The sequence below is a fragment of the Neoarius graeffei genome, chromosome 9 (assembly GCF_027579695.1).
Source record: "Neoarius graeffei isolate fNeoGra1 chromosome 9, fNeoGra1.pri, whole genome shotgun sequence".
Lineage (NCBI taxonomy): Eukaryota > Metazoa > Chordata > Actinopteri > Siluriformes > Ariidae > Neoarius > Neoarius graeffei.
This window is the reverse complement of record NC_083577.1, coordinates 83,940,662-83,959,084: the sequence shown is the minus strand read 5'-3', so window position 1 is coordinate 83,959,084 and position 18,423 is coordinate 83,940,662. Positions and strand designations below refer to the sequence as shown.

The 18,423-nt window shown below is 42.0% G+C and overlaps 1 protein-coding gene across 1 annotated transcript; it reads right to left on the bottom strand.

Moving 5' to 3' along the window:
• Positions 1 to 1,321: 1,321 nt before the first annotated feature.
• ndufv3 (NADH:ubiquinone oxidoreductase subunit V3) lies at positions 1,322 to 17,627 on the bottom strand. Its single transcript, XM_060928885.1, has 4 exons — positions 17,564 to 17,627; positions 14,199 to 14,298; positions 10,899 to 11,948; positions 1,322 to 1,648 (listed from the first exon to the last, which is right to left on the bottom strand). Exons 1-4 carry the CDS (start codon positions 17,606 to 17,608, stop codon positions 1,482 to 1,484), a joined length of 1,362 nt encoding a protein of 453 aa, XP_060784868.1. The 5' UTR covers positions 17,609 to 17,627; the 3' UTR covers positions 1,322 to 1,481.
• Positions 17,628 to 18,423: the final 796 nt, after the last annotated feature.

Sequence of the window (18,423 nt, the reverse complement as noted above, 5' to 3'; positions counted from 1 at the left end):
AGGAGACCCTGGAGTTGGAGCTCAATACCTAGCTGGCCTATAAATAACGTCTTCACTGATTTGGGGGGGGGAACTCCACTATGGCTCAAATAAACAGCCTGAATATTACTGAACCTAATATCTGAGTCACTGCATTATGGTTAGAAAATAAATCTGTACTGTGTCTCTAGAATTTATTTTAGACATGCACAAAAACCCCTTGAAACCCCCTGCCCTAACATTCCCACTGAGTCATACTACTGTTTTTGTAGGCTTTTTTTTTTCCCTTTGCGCTTTTCATATTTAAAGGTCACTAGTACTTTTTAATATGCTGACTAAAGTCTTAATGTGTGGCACAGACTTTACAAAAAAAGGGCTGTCGCATTCAAATCTGGATTTAATGTACTGTACACAACCATATTTATGCATTTAGTGCAGCCAGGGGCGCTGCTAGAAATTTTGGGCCCTATGAAAGAATATAATCTTGCCGCTCAACACCCACCCTTTACATTTCTGGTAACCTGACTTCTTCATGATGGGGTCAATCTACTGATGGTTCACCGTCAATTCTACCTCTCCTGTGCACAATTAACATCAGTGCTGGATTGGAGAGCAACAAATCTAACGTGGTGTTGCGCTCAGGCTCTGCCTACACAAGACTGTACCATGTCATGAATAGGGAGAGGGGTGAAATATAAAGGCCATCTATTATATTAAGTTTGCAGAAAATGGAAAACCAAATCAGAAGGTTGTTGTGTTTGCTTGTTTTAAGAGACAGAATTATTAAAGATATTTTTTATTAACTTACACATGGTAATAATATTAATATTGACAGAGGGCCCTCAGGGGACAATGCTGGGCCCTTAGAATCGTCCTAAGCCCCCCAAAAAGGGCACCCTTGAGTGCAGCTATTGCTTTCTACAAAACCAAAACTTGCCCCCCCCCACCATTATGTCCCTTATCAAAATCACTTAACATACAAAATTCTTTCAGTTCCTCAAAATGCAATGACTTTTGCTGGTCTCTAAACATATTCTGACTTAACTAAACCTCCAAGTTCGCACACGGAGAAAATTATACTTACCTATAAAGTCCGTTTTTAGTGTCACAAATACGTCCATACATTCCCACCCCAAAATAAATCCGCTAACAAAATAAATATTTGTTCCCTTTTACACGGTCTTTAAAAGTTAAATTTGCTGAAATTTGTATATTTGTTGAGCTACGATGGAAAGATAACTAGTACAGCAGACTGTTGACTTATTTTTCCCTTAAAATAAAGAGCACAGGATTCTCTGGTTCTACGTCACCAACACTAAGAAACCGAGTCATTTCGAAATAATTAAATTAATATTTGTACTTTAATGGAATTACAAGCATTTCACCAGAAAGTTGCAGTGTGGTCAACCACCTGAAAGACAAACCAGCACAAAGCAAAAGCTGGAGGACGTTAATCACCGTGGAGAACAGGAAGGAGATCACAGGCCCCCCTGAGGGGGAGATCAGTGCTTGGGTGAGGATCTTCCTGTAGAGGGTTGGGGCAGACGGTGCTTGGCCATCTCCACATCCATATCCATGAACGTGTAAGTGCTGTAACTGTGATGTTGCAGGTTCTTGTATGTGGTGTTGTCGAATGGCTCGGGTTCGGGTTCAGGTTCAGGGGCTGCTTCTACAAAATGCAGACAAAAAAAACCAAAAACAAAACAGAGCAAGAATATGATATACAAAACTGATTCTGATATATAAAAATAACCATACATATTCTCTTCTTTAAAGAATTTACTGTAGATGTGGATAAAAAATTATCAAATATTACACAACCATTTCAGTCCAGATTATACACTCTAATATTTAGATTGAGAAGTATAAAACTGTATTTTTACGTCAGCAAAGTATGATCCATATAGGATTACAACTCTAGCTTGTGAGAAACAAAATGCATCCAACATTTGTTTTAACACTTTAACTACTTTTTACATCCTGACTTGAAAGGAACGTTTGATGGTGACATTCACACTTCTGCCAGCATTGTTTTACAGTTTTGACTTCTTTCCATGTCAGTCAATCCCAACTACCCTCCTTTTGTCACAGCCATCAAACTGAAAGGAGTGTGAATGGCCCAAGGCCTCTCATCTGAGCTACAGATGACTGACCCTCCTTTCATTAACTTAGGTGGGGTTTACATTAGACCGTATCAGCGGATCATCAGATTAACGTTTTTAAAAACGATTAGCGTGCACACAGCAACGCCAATACACGAGTCGCGTGCACACAGCAACGCCAATACACGGATACGCTAATCACATGACTAATTCGGCACATAAGTTGAAATGTGTCAGTGCGGCTCATCGCTTCCTCCTCAGCGGCTGCGCTCCAAATCACTCCGCCCTGAACAGCAAGTGCCCTCTGGAGGGTGCGCACTCCGGCCCTGCGCAGCTCACAGAGCGCGCGAGTGAAGTGCACGAGCAGTGATTCGGGACTGAGCCGCTGTGCGCAAGTCACTTACCACTTGCAAGTGGAAGGATGGCAAGCCTAAAGACCATCATAACTACACAATGGGCAGTATTTGCATCAGTATTTGCAGTATTTTCATACTTTTATACTCTTTAATGAAAGGTGATACAAGGCGGGGGCGGCACGGTGGTGTAGTGGTTAGCGCTGTCGCCTCACAGCAAGAAGGTCCTGGGTTCGAGCCCCGGGGCCGGCGAGGGCCTTTCTGTGTGGAGTTTGCATGTTCTCCCCGTGTCCGCGTGGGTTTCCTCCGGGTGCTCCGGTTTCCCCCACAGTCCAAAGACATGCAGGTTAGGTTAACTGGTGACTCTAAATTGACCGTAGGTGTGAATGTGAGTGTGAATGGTTGTCTGTGTCTATGTGTCAGCCCTGTGATGACCTGGCGACTTGTCCAGGGTGTACCCCGCCTTTCGCCCGTAGTCAGCTGGGATAGGCTCCAGCTTGCCTGCGACCCTGTAGAAGGATAAAGCGGCTAGAGATAATGAGATGAGATGAGATACAAGGCGGAAGTCCGCGCCGTTTTTCAGCAGTCGCGTCACATGACCAACGCCAGCGAATCAGGAAGGTGGATGTCACAGTGACGTTGTCCAATGACGACGCCAGCTAGAGCTCAGCACAGCGTATCCGCGTATTCTCAATGTTTACACAGCACCGGACCAGACACGATCTGGATTGAATACGTGGACCCTGGCGGATTCCCGTTTCCCGGCGTTTCCAGGCGTTTTAATGTAAACGGACAGTGCATCCGCGAAGAAAATGAGACAGATACAGTCTAATGTAAACTTGGCCTTAAAGTGTATGTAATGCCTCTAAACCCCATTTTTTTCCTTGTACAAAGCAACAATCATTATGTTGATTGGCCATTTGTTTTCAAACCATAGCTGATCCAAAAGGCAATAAATCAATAGAAAATCAATAAGATCAGTCAATTTTCATGGAATCTACCGAGACTGATCCGGAAGATCCCGAAGGAGTGCGTGACATCACACGTGTAACAATCCAGGTGTCAATTTTGTTCATGTGCGCAGCAGTGGTTAGCCCAGTCTCAATATGGAATCAAGTTTTGGAGAGAATTCTGATAGTGATTGGGATTTTTATATGTCGGATGTAGGGGCAGATGATTATCAAGGATATTCTGGCGTAAATGGTTAACTTTTCGAGCCCCCAAGACGAGAAACAGATGCCAGTTCACGACAGTCCCACTCACCGCCGATAGCGCACCACCAGCCAGAGAATTGGAAACACAGATTGGTTTGTGGATTTTTATTCTAAACCGGCTGCTGCAAAATACAGGGAAAATATTTACATGTACCTCAATAAATGCAGAAATATAATCTTTAAAACGTACACTTATTCAGCATAATTACTGAAAGAAAATATGAACTGGGTGAGAATAGGGGAATCGACGAACTGTCCAAATGTCAGATCAAATGTCATTTATTAAATAAATGGGTTTCTTTTTCGCTCAAATAATTCCCATGTGGTCGTTCTGGTGGTGATGAATGCTTGATGAATCAGATTTATTATTAGTAAGCAACATGAAATCTGCCCGCTTCATTTACACAAACCTCACCCGCTGTCGCTTTAGTGTCATTTCTCGGAAATTCGTGAACTGAACATCCCGTTGTATATGGATTTGAACATCCAAACACAACTCAGCACTTTCACATCGTTATTTTTGTAATATTCCATCAACCATATCCAATTTCATTGAGTAAACAAGCACAGAGTCAGATGAACCGAAATGGCCCGGATAACCGGAGTTCCACACGTGACGTCATGCGAGATTAGCCCTGGGGTGAGGCTGCCTTTTTCCGGGATCCGGAAGCCGTGATTCATCGATAGTTTTGTGCTTGATAATAAAATAAATAATTAATACCCCATCCCCTTATTAATTCATTTTGGTCGTTACTAATGATATTCATTTTAAAGCATTACATACACTAACTGAGCAATTTTCCAATTCATTCCCAATTATATAAATCACTTTTTTTTCCTCCCCACAACATGCTGTCATGGTGTGGGTGTGGCTTGGTTTTAAATGGCACATGTTTCAGTGCTCCCCCTTTTTTTTTTTACATTTTAAAAATGCTAAAAAGTAAACTTGGACATAAAACATGAAGACTTTAAAGCCAGAAGGGAAGAACAGAATGAAAAGGCAACAGAAGACGACGGTGTGGTTGGAGAAGGGTGGGGCAGCAGGTATCACTTAGATCTGAAGGCATCGTATGATAATTAGATACACAGGAAAAGAAAAGGTGAGAAATCATCAAGAGGCGACTTCGACCAACACCATCCGCTTGTGATGTCTGACACTGTGAGAGTAATTAACATATTAATAACAACATTATCTCCAAGTAATATCAACTGGCACAAGGTGCATAAAAAGAGCTTTGCCATCAACCTTAGAATATAAGCATGTGTTTAAAAAAAAAAGAAAAAGAAAAATATAATCAACTCAGGTCACCCAAACACAGTTGAGGGCAAAGTTTTTATCATCCAGATTTAGAAAAGGAAACGCAAACATAAAATAATAATAATAATAATAATAATAATGTGTATGTTTAACACTATTTAACTAGTTTGTTCCTCATGATAATTGTCACGCCTTTGTGCGCTCGAGCATCCACGCTTGTTCGCAGGACCCAGCCGTTATAGGAGACGCCTGATGCTGATTTGAGCGCAATCAGCACGTGCATATAATGACGCTGTTTTCACAGAGGCTTTGTGAAGCATTATTATGTTTGTTTCTAGCCATGTTTATGACTCTGCCTTCAGTTTTGTTTGTGTTAATATCACGCCTGCTAATAGACACTCTTCCTGCACTTACATCCGTCTACCGCCACATACCTGACACAATACTTCACAAAGTCTCTGTGAAAACAGCGTCCTTATATGCGTGTCCTGATTGCACTCAAATCAGTATCAGGTGTTTCCCATAATGACTGGGTCCCAAGAGCGCACACACAACGCGCTCTGAAGGATCCCTGAATGTAAATGCACTTAAGTCTCAGCGAAGGTTAGGCTACACCGAGCCACCGTGTTGATGAGGCTTCTGCGAGCATCAGGGACATAGATTTGAGAGAAATACATCTCAAGAGGCTCGATAAAGGTTCCTGAGCTTCGAGAAGTATTCCCAAACCCATCTGTGAGTATCTGTTGCTTAGTTTGCAGACAAAACCAAACCGCCACCAAATTTCAATGCATGCACTGAAATTTTATGCGACGTTTTTGGCCAATCATGAGGCGAAGATACACTAAAATCAACTCATGAAGCTTGGAGAACATTCACTGTGTATCTCACAACTGGTGGCGATTCTACCCATTTTTCATCACCAAGAATTCGCAAACCCATCACGAGCTGTCGTGTGACCTGGGCCTAACTCTCCAAATATGTTGTTGCTGGAAATTAAACTTCCTTATACCACAGTTCTTACGAATTCTCAAATCTGGCCAAAAGGTGTTGATTAATTTTCTATAAGAGCAGCTTTGAGAGTAGTTAGTTCAGGCTGCAAGAAAATTAATAATACATGTTTTTGTTGCCGTGCTTGTTAATTAATGCAGAATTTAGCATGGAAGGTGATCTTCATAAATTGATCAAAAAAGTGTAACTGTTGATATGGTGAAGTTTGTCCATGAGGAGAGGTTTGTTTAGCATGTTTGGAAGGAGTCTCTGGAGTCTCTGGTCTTATCACTTAGTAGCCATCAGTAAAGCTTCTGCGAGTCTTCCAGATGGAGAACTTTGCCATTTTTGATTTATCAGCTTCAACAGAGAGGCTTCACATCAGGCCACGTCACACACCATCCCTGTATTTGATCATTTTCCTATAAAAGCACACCTTGACTTGTCCGAGGAGTATACAAACTTTTGCACACAACCATATAACAAATAAAACAGCTCTCTGTCAACATGTAAAAAGAAAGAAAAGGAAACCAAAGAACTTGCACTTGAAGATGTGTTTAGTTATGTTTAAGACATAAAGAACAGTCCTTTTACATTTGAGCTCATTCAAAGGGACATAAAAGTTCCGTAGATTAATAATGTGTTCATTTAGTGTGTAATAGAACTGTATAAAGTGTCTCCGATTACAAACTGCTACTCCATAATGCAGTGCTTAACTGTGAAAACATCAAACATGAGAAAGAGCCCAGATATGTAAAAGGACTATTACTCTACGTTCACACCAAAAGTGTTAAAATTCGCTCTGGTTGCCCCGCAAACGGCACGGCTAAGTTCGTAGATGCTCTGTGACGTACATGAAATAGGCGACTACAACGTCATTCAGAATGCTTCATCTTGCAAACTTTATTTTAAAGCACCACAAAGCAAACACGTGTCTACTGGTATATTATATTTTAAAGCTATACTGCCTTTCAGATTTTTCAAATCGTAGGTCATAAAGAATTTTCCCCCGACACCCAATTATTATTTTTGCTTAGTGGACCGAAAGCTACTGAATTCGAATCACAGACTTCCAATTTTATTTTTTTTTTAAATAGAGCAATTAATGAATTTAAAGCAATGTGACCCTAAATTCTCCGCTATTTTTTCCTGCTTCACCATGACCCAATTCAAGATACTACATCATGCATCACGTGGTGGGCTTTCCCCGTTCACGCAAGGCATTGTGGGATACAAATTTGAAACAAGCGAGAAAAAAAATGGAGGACGAGTGTGTGACTGAAATGTGAAAGACTGACTACAGTAACGGAAAGAAAGCGAGAAGAAAAGACGTCATGTTATATATGAAGGAAAAGAAACGCAGGACCAAACTAATAAATATGGGCGCTCAGCGAGCACATCGGTGTGATCAGCTGTTCGTTTAGCGACAGAATGATGGAACTGTCAGTGCACGCTCAAAGGTAAACCTGTAGATGGCAGTAATGCAACACTGTGGATGCCAGCTGCTGTAAAACCCAAAAGAAGGTGGTAAACCTGCGCATGCACACACGGACTTCCTCTGTCTGCTTGACTGCGCGAAGTGAGCGATTTCATGCACATTATTTGCTTTAATCCCCTCAAATTAAATAACTTCCCAGCCACAGAATGGCCTGATATTTTGTCAGATATTACAGAAATAAACATATATCACAATGACCACATTTCAGAAGGAACTAAATTTCACTGATTTTATTAAATCAAAAGGTTGTCTTGCTTTAATAAAAATAATTTTTAAAAAATTGTAATACCATTAGGGATATCAGATAAACTTTTGCCTTGTTGCCAAAAAAATGGCAAAAGTGACTGCTCTAACATTCACCCCTCATCTCATAATACCTCCCACTGGACAGTATCGTTCAAGTCAGATGTAAATACACTACCATTCAAAAGTTTGGGGTAACTTTGAAATGTCCTTATTTTTGAAAGAAAAGCACTGTTCTTTTCAATGAAGATCACTTTAAACTAATCAGAAATCCACTCTATACATTGCTAATGTGGTAAATGACTATTCTAGCTGCAAATGTCTGGTTTTTGGTGCAATATCTCCATAGGTGTATAGAGGCCCATTTCCAGCAACTCTCACTCCAGTGTTCTAATGGTACAATGTGTTTGCTCATTGCCTCAGAAGGCTAATGGATGATTAGAAAACCCTTGTACAATCATGTTAGCACAGTTGAAAACAGTTTAGCTCTTTAGAGAAGCTATAAAACTGACCTTCCTTTGAGCAGATTGAGTTTCTGGAGCATCACATTTGTGGGGTCGATTAAATGCTCAAAATGGCCAGAAAAATGTCTTGACTATATTTTCTATTCATTTTACAACTTATGGTGGGAAATAAAAGTGTGACTTTTCATGGAAAACACAAAATTGTCTGGGTGACCCCAAACTTTTAACGGTAGTGTAACTAGCCAACACTCTTTTACATGCAATGGTGTTGGTCCACGCTTTTTTTTTTAATTAATCTTTTTTGTTGTTGTTGTTGCATAGTTCATAGTTTGTGACGGGGAAGAATGCTTGACTTGCAAATAACGTCAAAGCAAAATAGAAACCCGGATGTCGGCCATGTTGGTGGATATACAAATGCGAGGTCAAGCAACATTCCATACGAAACAGTCACTCGTGCACAACTCTCTTTGTTCTTTTAGCTCTGCCATATCTTTGTGGTCACAACAGTACTTGTGACCGTGGCACGTTCCGATTTTTTAGAATTCCGTCCGTGATTCGGAAAGAGGGCGAGGAAACTCTGAGGCTGAGTACGGAGAGGAGATGAGCACGGCTGAACAACATCGGCAGGGCTGATCTAACAGAGGCTGAAACCAAAACAGCTCGTGTTTGCAGTGATCATTTTATCTCAAGTGAGATTCAAAAGCTTTCTCGATAATATCAGGGAAGAATTTTATTTCGTGTTGCTAGAATTTTGCTATAAAATGAGCGTTCTCTCTTGTCGTGTTTCACTCAGTCGTTGTTATAATTTTAACACGTGTATTACCATTTCGCTTCGAGGAACGCCAGCGAAATTCTACGCTAGAAACAATCCAGACTGGGCGCCCACTTAGAACATGGGCTGTGTTTCGTCCAAGGTCCGACTTGATTCTTCGGCAGCCGAACCAGATAGAACGCGATATCTGGGTACTCGATGGTCGGTAGAAGCGTCTTATCTTCAGAAAAGTCTAACTTTTTTAAATAATATGGGTCAAAACCCACACATATCTACTGTATCTTCTCTTTGTATCGAATCTTCGCTCGAGCGTTCAAATCGTGGTAATACTGAGAAAATTCAGCATTATTTAGAGACACTTTCAGCGGCTGCCGTCCTAGTTGCTTTGTATATCCACCATCATGGTGGATGCTCATGATGCAGCACATTTTGATCACATGGTTGCAAGTCATCTATACAGGCCAATTTAATTTTCACCCCCCCCCCTTTTTTTTTCTTTTTTAAATTAACCTGCATGTCTTTGGACTGTGGGGGAAACCGGCGCACCCGGAGGAAACCTATGCAGAAAGACCTGTGACGGCTGTGAGGTTCGAACTCTCAAACTTCTTGCTGTGATGTTTCTCGCGTGCCGCCCACTAGGAGTTCATAACCAGCGCAATTATCAATTTCTCCTCCATGGTAGTCTACTTGGGAACGATTTGAACAGTGTGGCAACGGGGGCGTGGTCAAGCGGCGGTCTGTGACCGGAGGGCGGAGTCAGGGAAGGTAAGTGGCAGAATCACTGCACCTGATGTTAATTAATGTGTTTGTGTGTGTCTTCCCCAGTGACCGCGCCCTATTTAAGGAGAAAGAGCGAGAGCAGAGGGAGCTCTCTCCCCAGCCAGACGACTTGAGTGTGTGTGCGTGCATGTGTGGCTGAGAGAGTAAAATTTGCACTGAAAAGTGAAAATAAAAGTTTTGTGAACTCAGTTCTGGTCTGCCGTCCTTCTCTGCTCCAAATTCTCCCGGGTTTCGGCACCACTGTAGCAGTTCGTATGGGTGGGTGGAGCACAGAAGGACAGCAGGCCAGAACTGAGTTCACAAAACTCTTATTTTCACTTTTCAGTGCAAATTTTACTCTCTCAGCCACACACACATGCACGCACACACTCAAGTCGTCTGGTTGGGGAGAGAGCTCCCTCTTCTCTCGCTCTCTCCTTAAATAGGGCGCGGTCACTGGGGAAGACACACAAACACATTAATTAACATCAGGTGCAGTGATTCTGCCACTTACCGTCCCTGACTCCGCCCTCCGGTCACAGACCGACGCTTGACCACGCCCCCGCTGCCACAAACAGAAACAAAATTTACACCGCTCATTACCATAAAGTTGCCTGGACTTTAACATTATCCTGACGCCCCCCACTGCACCGCCAACGATCTCTCCACCCAGAGACCTAGGATCACATAGAAAATGAATGACTTCCGGTCGTTTTGATTCTCTCGCCATGTTTGGTGTGATCGTAAGTTAAGACTCAAGGAACTCAATATACGTACAGTACTGTAGTGCTGCACTGTGATGCAGTGTGTGAGAAGATTGTGTAACTAAGCTGTGTAAAAAAAAAAAAAATCATTAAACGTAAAACACCAGAATGGTGCCGGATAAACAGGTAAAAGGAAGCGGGAAAAACAGACCAAAGTTTTAGACCAAAACTATACACTGTACAGAGAAAGCAAAACCAATCAGAACGTTGAGATTTTGAGGAGAAGGTCATTGTTAAGACTTTTAGCTCATTCATGCATGGAAATTGGACACGAGCACCCAGAGTCCTGAAAAGCAGACATGCTGGCATTAAAGAGGTGGAACATGCGTCAGGTGCAGTCTTATTCGATATCGACTGATCTGGCATTATAAAGCAAAGAGAACTTTATCTGGTATCTCTGGTGTACCAGGAATATAAATATCAATTTGCGCCATTAGCAGGATGTTCGTAATTTCCAAATAATGAAATGGAGAGAGAAGGATTTTAAGGGTAATGTAGTGTGTACCCTCTGGTGCAGCTGCTACTTCAGGTTCAGCTGTGACGACTTCTTCTGCATCAGTAATTACAGGAGCCGGGTCGATTAACTCTTCAGGATGAGCAGCTGCAGCTTCCGTCGTCTTTGGTGCAACTTTGATTTCAACTTCAGATCCAGATCCCACTTCTGTAGCAGGATCACGGACAACGTCTGGCGTGGGTTTGGCAGCTATGTCAGGGGCTCCTTCAGTGGCTGGTTCAGGGATGGCATGAGGAACTTCTGAAGACTTCACCTCTACACTTGCTTCTTTTTCTGGTCCAACCTCTGCTTGACCTTTAATGCTCTCAGCCGTGCACGAGACAGGAGCAGGGTCGATTATGTCTTCTGACGAAACCGCTGCTGCTGTGCTTGGAGACGTAGGTTCTTCAGACGTAGGTTCACGCACAGCTTTGGCGACTTCAGGTGCTCCTTTAAGTGCTCTTTCAGGAGCAGAAGGTTGTCCACGTTCAGGAACAGCTCTGGTCTTCGTATCTGAAGCAGGCTCTTCACTCACAGCCGAGGACATTTCTTCCTGTCCTGCTTTATCTTCAGGCTTGACTACTGGTTCAGTCATTTCAGTCTTGTCTGGTTTCTCTTCATCATCATCATCATCATCATCAGAATCCGAGTCGGAATCTGAATCACTGGATGAGGACGAGGAAGACGGAGCATCTTTTGGTGCCTTCACATCAGCACTAGTTGGACTTGTTACATCTTTTTCAGCAGCCCTTTCTGCAGCAACATCACGGCTTTCAGTTTCGGCTTTGGCAGAACCATCAACAACCGATTCAGCTTGTGTGGCATCGGCAGTGGAGACCCTTTCTTCACTCGAAGCCTCAGCTGAAACTTGAGGTGCTGAGGGAACGGGTTCTGCACTAGCAGCAGCTGCTGCACTCTCACCTGTCATGGGATCCCCGCTTCGCTCAGATTCACCTAGCGCAACACCTTGACTGAGAAATCCTGGAGTGGAAAGTCTAGTAGGGAAGGCAACAGTGGTCTTGTAGGCTAGCAGAGCAGCCCTCTCATCAGGCTGAGAACATGCTGAGAAAATGGCAAACGGGATAAACATTGTGAGCCATTTTTGTTTGACACAAGAATGAAACCTTGAATCCAGGAAGCAACATCCCTGCCAAGACCAACGTCAAAAGCAAAAACCATTCTTTTTACACTACTGAACACACACACGGGGAAAAAAAAAATGCATTCTGTAATCTCAAATATAGTGTGTGGTCTGATTTTAAAGGGGAACTGAAGTAACTTTTAAACTTGCTTTATTTCTTAATTAACGTGTTATTCAATTACGTTTTCGGTTTTAGTAACCTTATATCGTGACTCGTATTGGAAACTAATTGCAATTAAATATTATACTTATCGGCCTATTCGGTTTTTAGCCGTGTTGAATTTAGTTCGTTTGGTCCACGGCAGGCGCCGCTTATCCGCGCGATCTTCACGAGACTTGTGCGAGACTTCGAAACGTGAAGCGTCAGCCAGGTGTCAGTGCCGCCATTTTGAAAACTGTTTTCCAAACGAAGTATTGCACAAAAACAAGTTTAAATGGCGATTACTACCTACTTTTTTCAAACTTTCCTGATTTGCTATCAAAACAAACAAAACTTCTGGCTTGATTACGTCAGCATTCGAAAGAGCGTGCGCCCGTCTTTTGACAACGTTGGCAGATGTTGGTCACTATCCCCGTGTCCGAAATCGCTCCCCACTCACTATATAGGGCACTATATAGTGAGGATGCCATTTTGTAGTGCTGTCCGAAACCTTAGTGAGGATTATTTACACCCTATATTGTGCACTGAAAGTATCTCACAATGCATCATGAAAAGTAGTTACAACGATGGTCACTAACCAAAGCAATATATCCCATCATGCACTGCGGTCGCGCTGAAAGAAATCAAATTAAAAGTCTGAAATGTGATTTAATAAAAGGCAGCGGCAAAGAAGAAAGCATTCAGCCTTGATTTAAAAGAACTGAAAGCTGCAGGTACTTTGTATTGATTAATGTGGGAAATGCGCTCAGTATAATATGGATTTATCACAAAAACACACGCATGTATTTATTATTTTGAAACCCACCAGCCGACTGATCTGGCACGTTTTAATTGTGCGACAGTAATGATGTAAATACCAGCGCGACAGACTAGTGTCCGAAAGCGTTTTTCATTTTACCAATGAGCTCAGTATATAGTCCTCTATATAATAATTCCCTATATAGGGAGTAGTGAACGAGTGAGCGATTTCGGACACAGGGTTTGATTTCCGCTGTACGTTTTACTTCCGTCCTACGATGTCTCGCACAGGTCTCAACGAATCTCGTTTACGGCCATTGCTTCAACATATGGACTGATATATTACAGAGCATATTTCAAACACTCAGAACTTGCTATAGCAGCGACAAAATAGCGATCAAGAATGCATTCCTATATTTAATAAAATGAGAGAAATAGAATTTTGATTTTTTTTTAAAAATGCCTTCAGTTCCCCTTTAAAGGAGCAGTTTGTAACTTTTAGTGCCCTCTACTGCCTGTGTAGTGAACTGCATTTGAAATGAAAATGCAGACCGACTCCACCCTGTCAACTGAAACTACCTCTGCTGTATGAGTTGGATTTTATAAAAAAGGAACAGAAGCGAGCACCTCTGTCCAGGCCAGAAAACTTTTTAAAAGAAATCCAAAATGAAGAACTGATCCATATCTGCTGGACGGTAATATTGAAAATCATACTTTTTCGTCATGTACCTTTGCAGTTAATTAATTATATTTTAGGAACACTTTTACAAAATCACAAACTGCTCCTTTAAGCTTTTAAATTTACCCATATTACTGAATATAAAAGCTGTTACATGTGATCTGCAGTAAAATATCGCTTGTGTGGGTGAGTAACCAGAAAACGTTAATGAAAAAACATTGTTATACTTTTTGTGCCATGAAAGCAAGCTCCAGGTTAAACAAAAGAAAACAGAATCGCAAACTTATGTTCTTTCGCACTAATCTAAGCAACCCAGGCAAGTTTTACAGCAGATATATTAACATGAACCTACTGTGCCATTTAATGAGTAGATAGGTTATGTACCTTAAAGTCAAAATATACAACTCCAACATAAGCGCATGTAGCTGTTATGTCTTAGAAATCCATATGCAGGCCAAGCCAAAAAAAAAAAAAAGTCTGCGTGGGGATGTTAGGCAGCTGAAGCTCTGAATGAAAGATGACAATGTCAAAATATCTGAAACTGATTAACTGCAAACCAAGACAAAGCTGTGAATAGAAATCTCATGCTCTTACTCTTAGCCTTCTTTGCTGGTTTCTTGGGCGCCTCAGCTTTAGTGCAGAACGCCGCAGTGAGTGGGCTTCTCAGAGAGCCCCAGCCATCCTGCTGGAGACACTGAATAACAGACAGAAGTAGTATTTATTCAAAGGTTGGAAAGGTTTAGCCAGAAATAAAACATACATAATTCTCTTCTGTTCACCAATTTAGCTCAATGCAGACTGCATACCGATATACCGACACTATATAACTACAGCTAATAAATTAAAGCAAAAGTGTCTTATTGGCCACCGCAAGAGCCTGAATCAGTGTTCTAGTCGAGTCACTAAACCTCGAGTCCAAGTCCAGTCTCGAGTCCCCAGTGTTCAATTCCGAGTCAAGTACAAGTCATTTAAAAAAATTCCGAGTCGAGTCCACTATTGATCCGAGTCCAAGACTCTAATTGCACTGCTTGATGGTGTCTGTTTTAGCACCATTAACATTAGTTTGTTCCTGATCATGACGTATGAACAGGTGAATGTGCTTCTCTTTGTCAGGGAGTGTGAAGTATTCTGTCAGAGATGGTTGGGAGACGGATGTAAGTGCAGAAGGTGTGTTTGTTAATACAGGTGAAGACGGTAAACAATCCAGAACGGCAGGCAAAATCGTAAAACAGTGAAACAGCAAAAGATGTCGAGCGAGGCACAAACAGGCTATCGTAGACTCGGCAGAATCAAAGACGAGAAACAGGAAATCAGGGATCAGGAAACCAAACAAGGAAATAAGGTTCGGTAATGTATCAGCAATGCAATCAATACTTCGCAAAGTAAGAGCGTTTTTATATCAGTGCACTGATTGCGCCTTAATCCTGTGCGAGTCGTTTACAGCGCGCACGCGAGAGTCTGCTTGGTGTGCGCACGCTGTCCGGAGCGCGCCCCGAGAGTCTATCTGATGCACGCGCCAAGGCACGCAGGTGTGACACTCTTACACAAAATTAGTATAAAAATTAACATAAATATAAGTATCTTATGCCAAATTATTATGGCATGTTACAAAAAATAAAGAAAAAATCCGAGTCCTCATCTCCACTTTATGAGTCCGAATGCAGTTAATGCACGAGTCCGAGTCATCGGTGCTCAAGTCCAAGTCGAGTCATGAGTCGGATTCGAGTCCGAGTCCTGGACTCACATACTACAAGCTTGGCTTGAATGCACATTGGCATCAATTCTGGAAGTGTCTGAACCTGTATTTCAGAGATGAACACCATTCTTTCAAAAGACATTCCCTCAGATGGTGTTTTGATGATGGTGCTGGAGGGTGGTTGACAAAATACAGATAGGTCATGGACTACGGATTATAGAAATATAAGAAAAAAAAGGATACAAAATACGGAGTGGGGACGGATTTTAATACGGATGCTAGTAATTTATGGGTTGGTCACAAATGTTTCAGTATATTAAGGATTTCATACGGATGATGTATCACGGACGGTTAATTTTACGGACGCTGCTTCGAGTCTACAGGACAATGGCATGGACATCACAAAGATGGTCTCCACAGTGACATTATCCGCCAACGGTAGCTACATGATGGAGGTAGAACTGCATGATAAAGTCGAGCTGCATGATAAAGTCGAGCTGATACTCACTAATCGGCAGACGAGTCTTTCGATAAGAGATGTGGAACATCTAATAATATACAGAGAACACAACTCTGAAATACCATTTTTGCCAAAAGGGGGGTGAAGTTTACGTATTTCATCCAAAGACTGATGCAGAAAGTAGGGATTGAGTAGCAGATGGTCACCAGGTAAATAATGATTTTTTTTTTAAAAAGCATACGAAATACAGAGTGGTTACGGATTTTAATACGGATGCATCACAGATGCTAGTAATTTACGGATTGTTCACGGACGTTTCAGTATATTACAGATTGGTTACGGATGATACAGCACAGATAAAAAAAAAAATTAAGACGTCGAAAACAATTAAAATGTTTGGACTGCTGAAGTTCATAATTAAAATATCTTACCTGGATTTATAGGTTTATTAATTTACTATCGATATTTCATGGAAAATATCACATATCCATGAATAAAAGATCTGTACTTTGTATTTTTTTTCCCCATGAATCCGTATTTTGGCGGCACGGTGGTGTAGTGGTTAGCGCTGTCGCCTCACAGCAAGAAGGTCCGGGTTCAATCCCCGTGGCCGGCGAGGGCCTTTCTGTGCGGAGTTTGCATGTTCTCCCCGTGCCCGCATGGGTTTCCTCCGGGTGCTCTGGTTTCCCCCACAGTCCAAAGACATGCAGGTTAGGTTAACTGGTGACTCTAAATTGAGCGTAGGTGTGAATGTGAGTGTGAATGGTTGTCTGTGTCTATGTGTCAGCCCTGTGATGACCTGGTGACTTGTCCAGGGTGTACCCCGCCTTTCACCCGTAGTCAGCTGGGATAGGCTCCAGCTTGCCTGCGACCCTGTAGAACTGGATAAAGCGGCGAGAGATAATGAGATGAGAATGAGATGAGAATCTGTATTTTGTAAACGATGGTGCTGGACAGCACGGTCTAACACGTCATGGGGAAATTGGATTGAGGTGTGTGTAATGATTTAGATATGCTAAATCAGTAACTATAAGCCTCCTTTTCTTGTCTCTCTGTAATAACATAAGGAAGCACATTATAATCAGACACAAACACATTTTGTCTGTTAAATTACGTTTAGAGTCTGGGGACATTTGGCAAAATTGTATTTCTGATTAAAGTATTACTTTAAAATTCAACTGCTTGCTTACAACAAGTAAACTAGGCAAAATGTGTCATGCAGATGTGAAAAAAAGAAAAAAGACATACTGTATAGATAGATAGATAGATAGATAGATAGATAGATAGATAGATAGATAGATGTTTAATCCCAGAGAGGGAAATTCACAAGATGGGACTGTGATGTGACTTATAAGCATTTTACTTTATATGGGCCTTGAACAGATCCTATTAAAAACTAAAACTCTTAACATATTGATTACAAGAGTGAGTGAGAATCATCATTAACACCCCCCCCCCCCCCTTTCTTTTAATAATCGTTATGCAACAGCTATAGATTAGACATTTGGCCTGTGGGTGGTAAGAAGTAGGCCTAATTAGTAGATCAGTTTGTTCACAATAAGAAAACAGCTGAATACATATTAAAATACTTGTTTATGATCAGTTTTGTTGTGTTTATGCTACAGTATATCCTCTAATGAATTCTATAAGTCGTGTTATGACGTTAATAAGGACGGTTTGTAACTGACATTTGGGTTTTAAAGCAAATCTGAATAAAACACAACCAACAAAATTGTGGATAAAAGTATCATTGCACTTGGTGTATTTATGTCACAGTTTGATATATTAGTTTAATAATTTTACCTTCAATGTTCCGAGTCGTCCTATCCGAAACAGGGAGGCCGCCATCTTTGTGCTCCTGATATTATTGTCCGTGCAGAAAACCGGACTTCACGTGAAGCGTTCCGTGGATTTAAAAAAAAAAAAAAGGAAAAAAAAAGATTTGTTTCTGTTGACGACGTTTTCCCCCCTGTTGTCACACGAAATGTAATAGTCTCATCTCATCTCATTATCTCTAGCCACTTTATCCTGTTCTACAGGGTCGCAGGCAAGCTGGAGCCTATCCCAGCTGACTACGGGCAAAAGGCAGGGTACACCCTGGACGAGTCGCCAGGTCATCACAGGGCTCACACATAGACACAGACAACCATTCACACTCACATTCACACCTACGCTCAATTTAGAGTCACCAGTTAACCTAACCTGCATGTCTTTGGACTGTGGGGGAAACCGGAGCACCCGGAGGAAACCCACGCGGACACGGGGAGAACATGCAAACTCCACACAGAAAGGCCCTCGCCGGCCATGGGGCTCGAACCCAGACCTTCTTGCTGTGAGGCGACAGCACTAACCATGACACCACCGTGCCGCCTAAATGTAATAGTTTTTTTTTTTTAAATAATAACATAAGGGCGGCACGGTGGTGTAGTGGTTAGCGCTGTCGCCTCACAGCAAGAAGGTCCTGGGTTCGAGCCCCGGGGCCGGCGAGGGCCTTTCTGTGTGGAGTTTGCATGTTCTCCCCGTGTCCGCGTGGGTTTCCTCCGGGTGCTCCGGTTTCCCCCACAGTCCAAAGACATGCAGGTTAGGTTAACTGGTGACTCTAAATTGAGCGTAGGTGTGAGTGTGAATGGTTGTCTGTGTCTATGTGTGAGCCCTGTGATGAC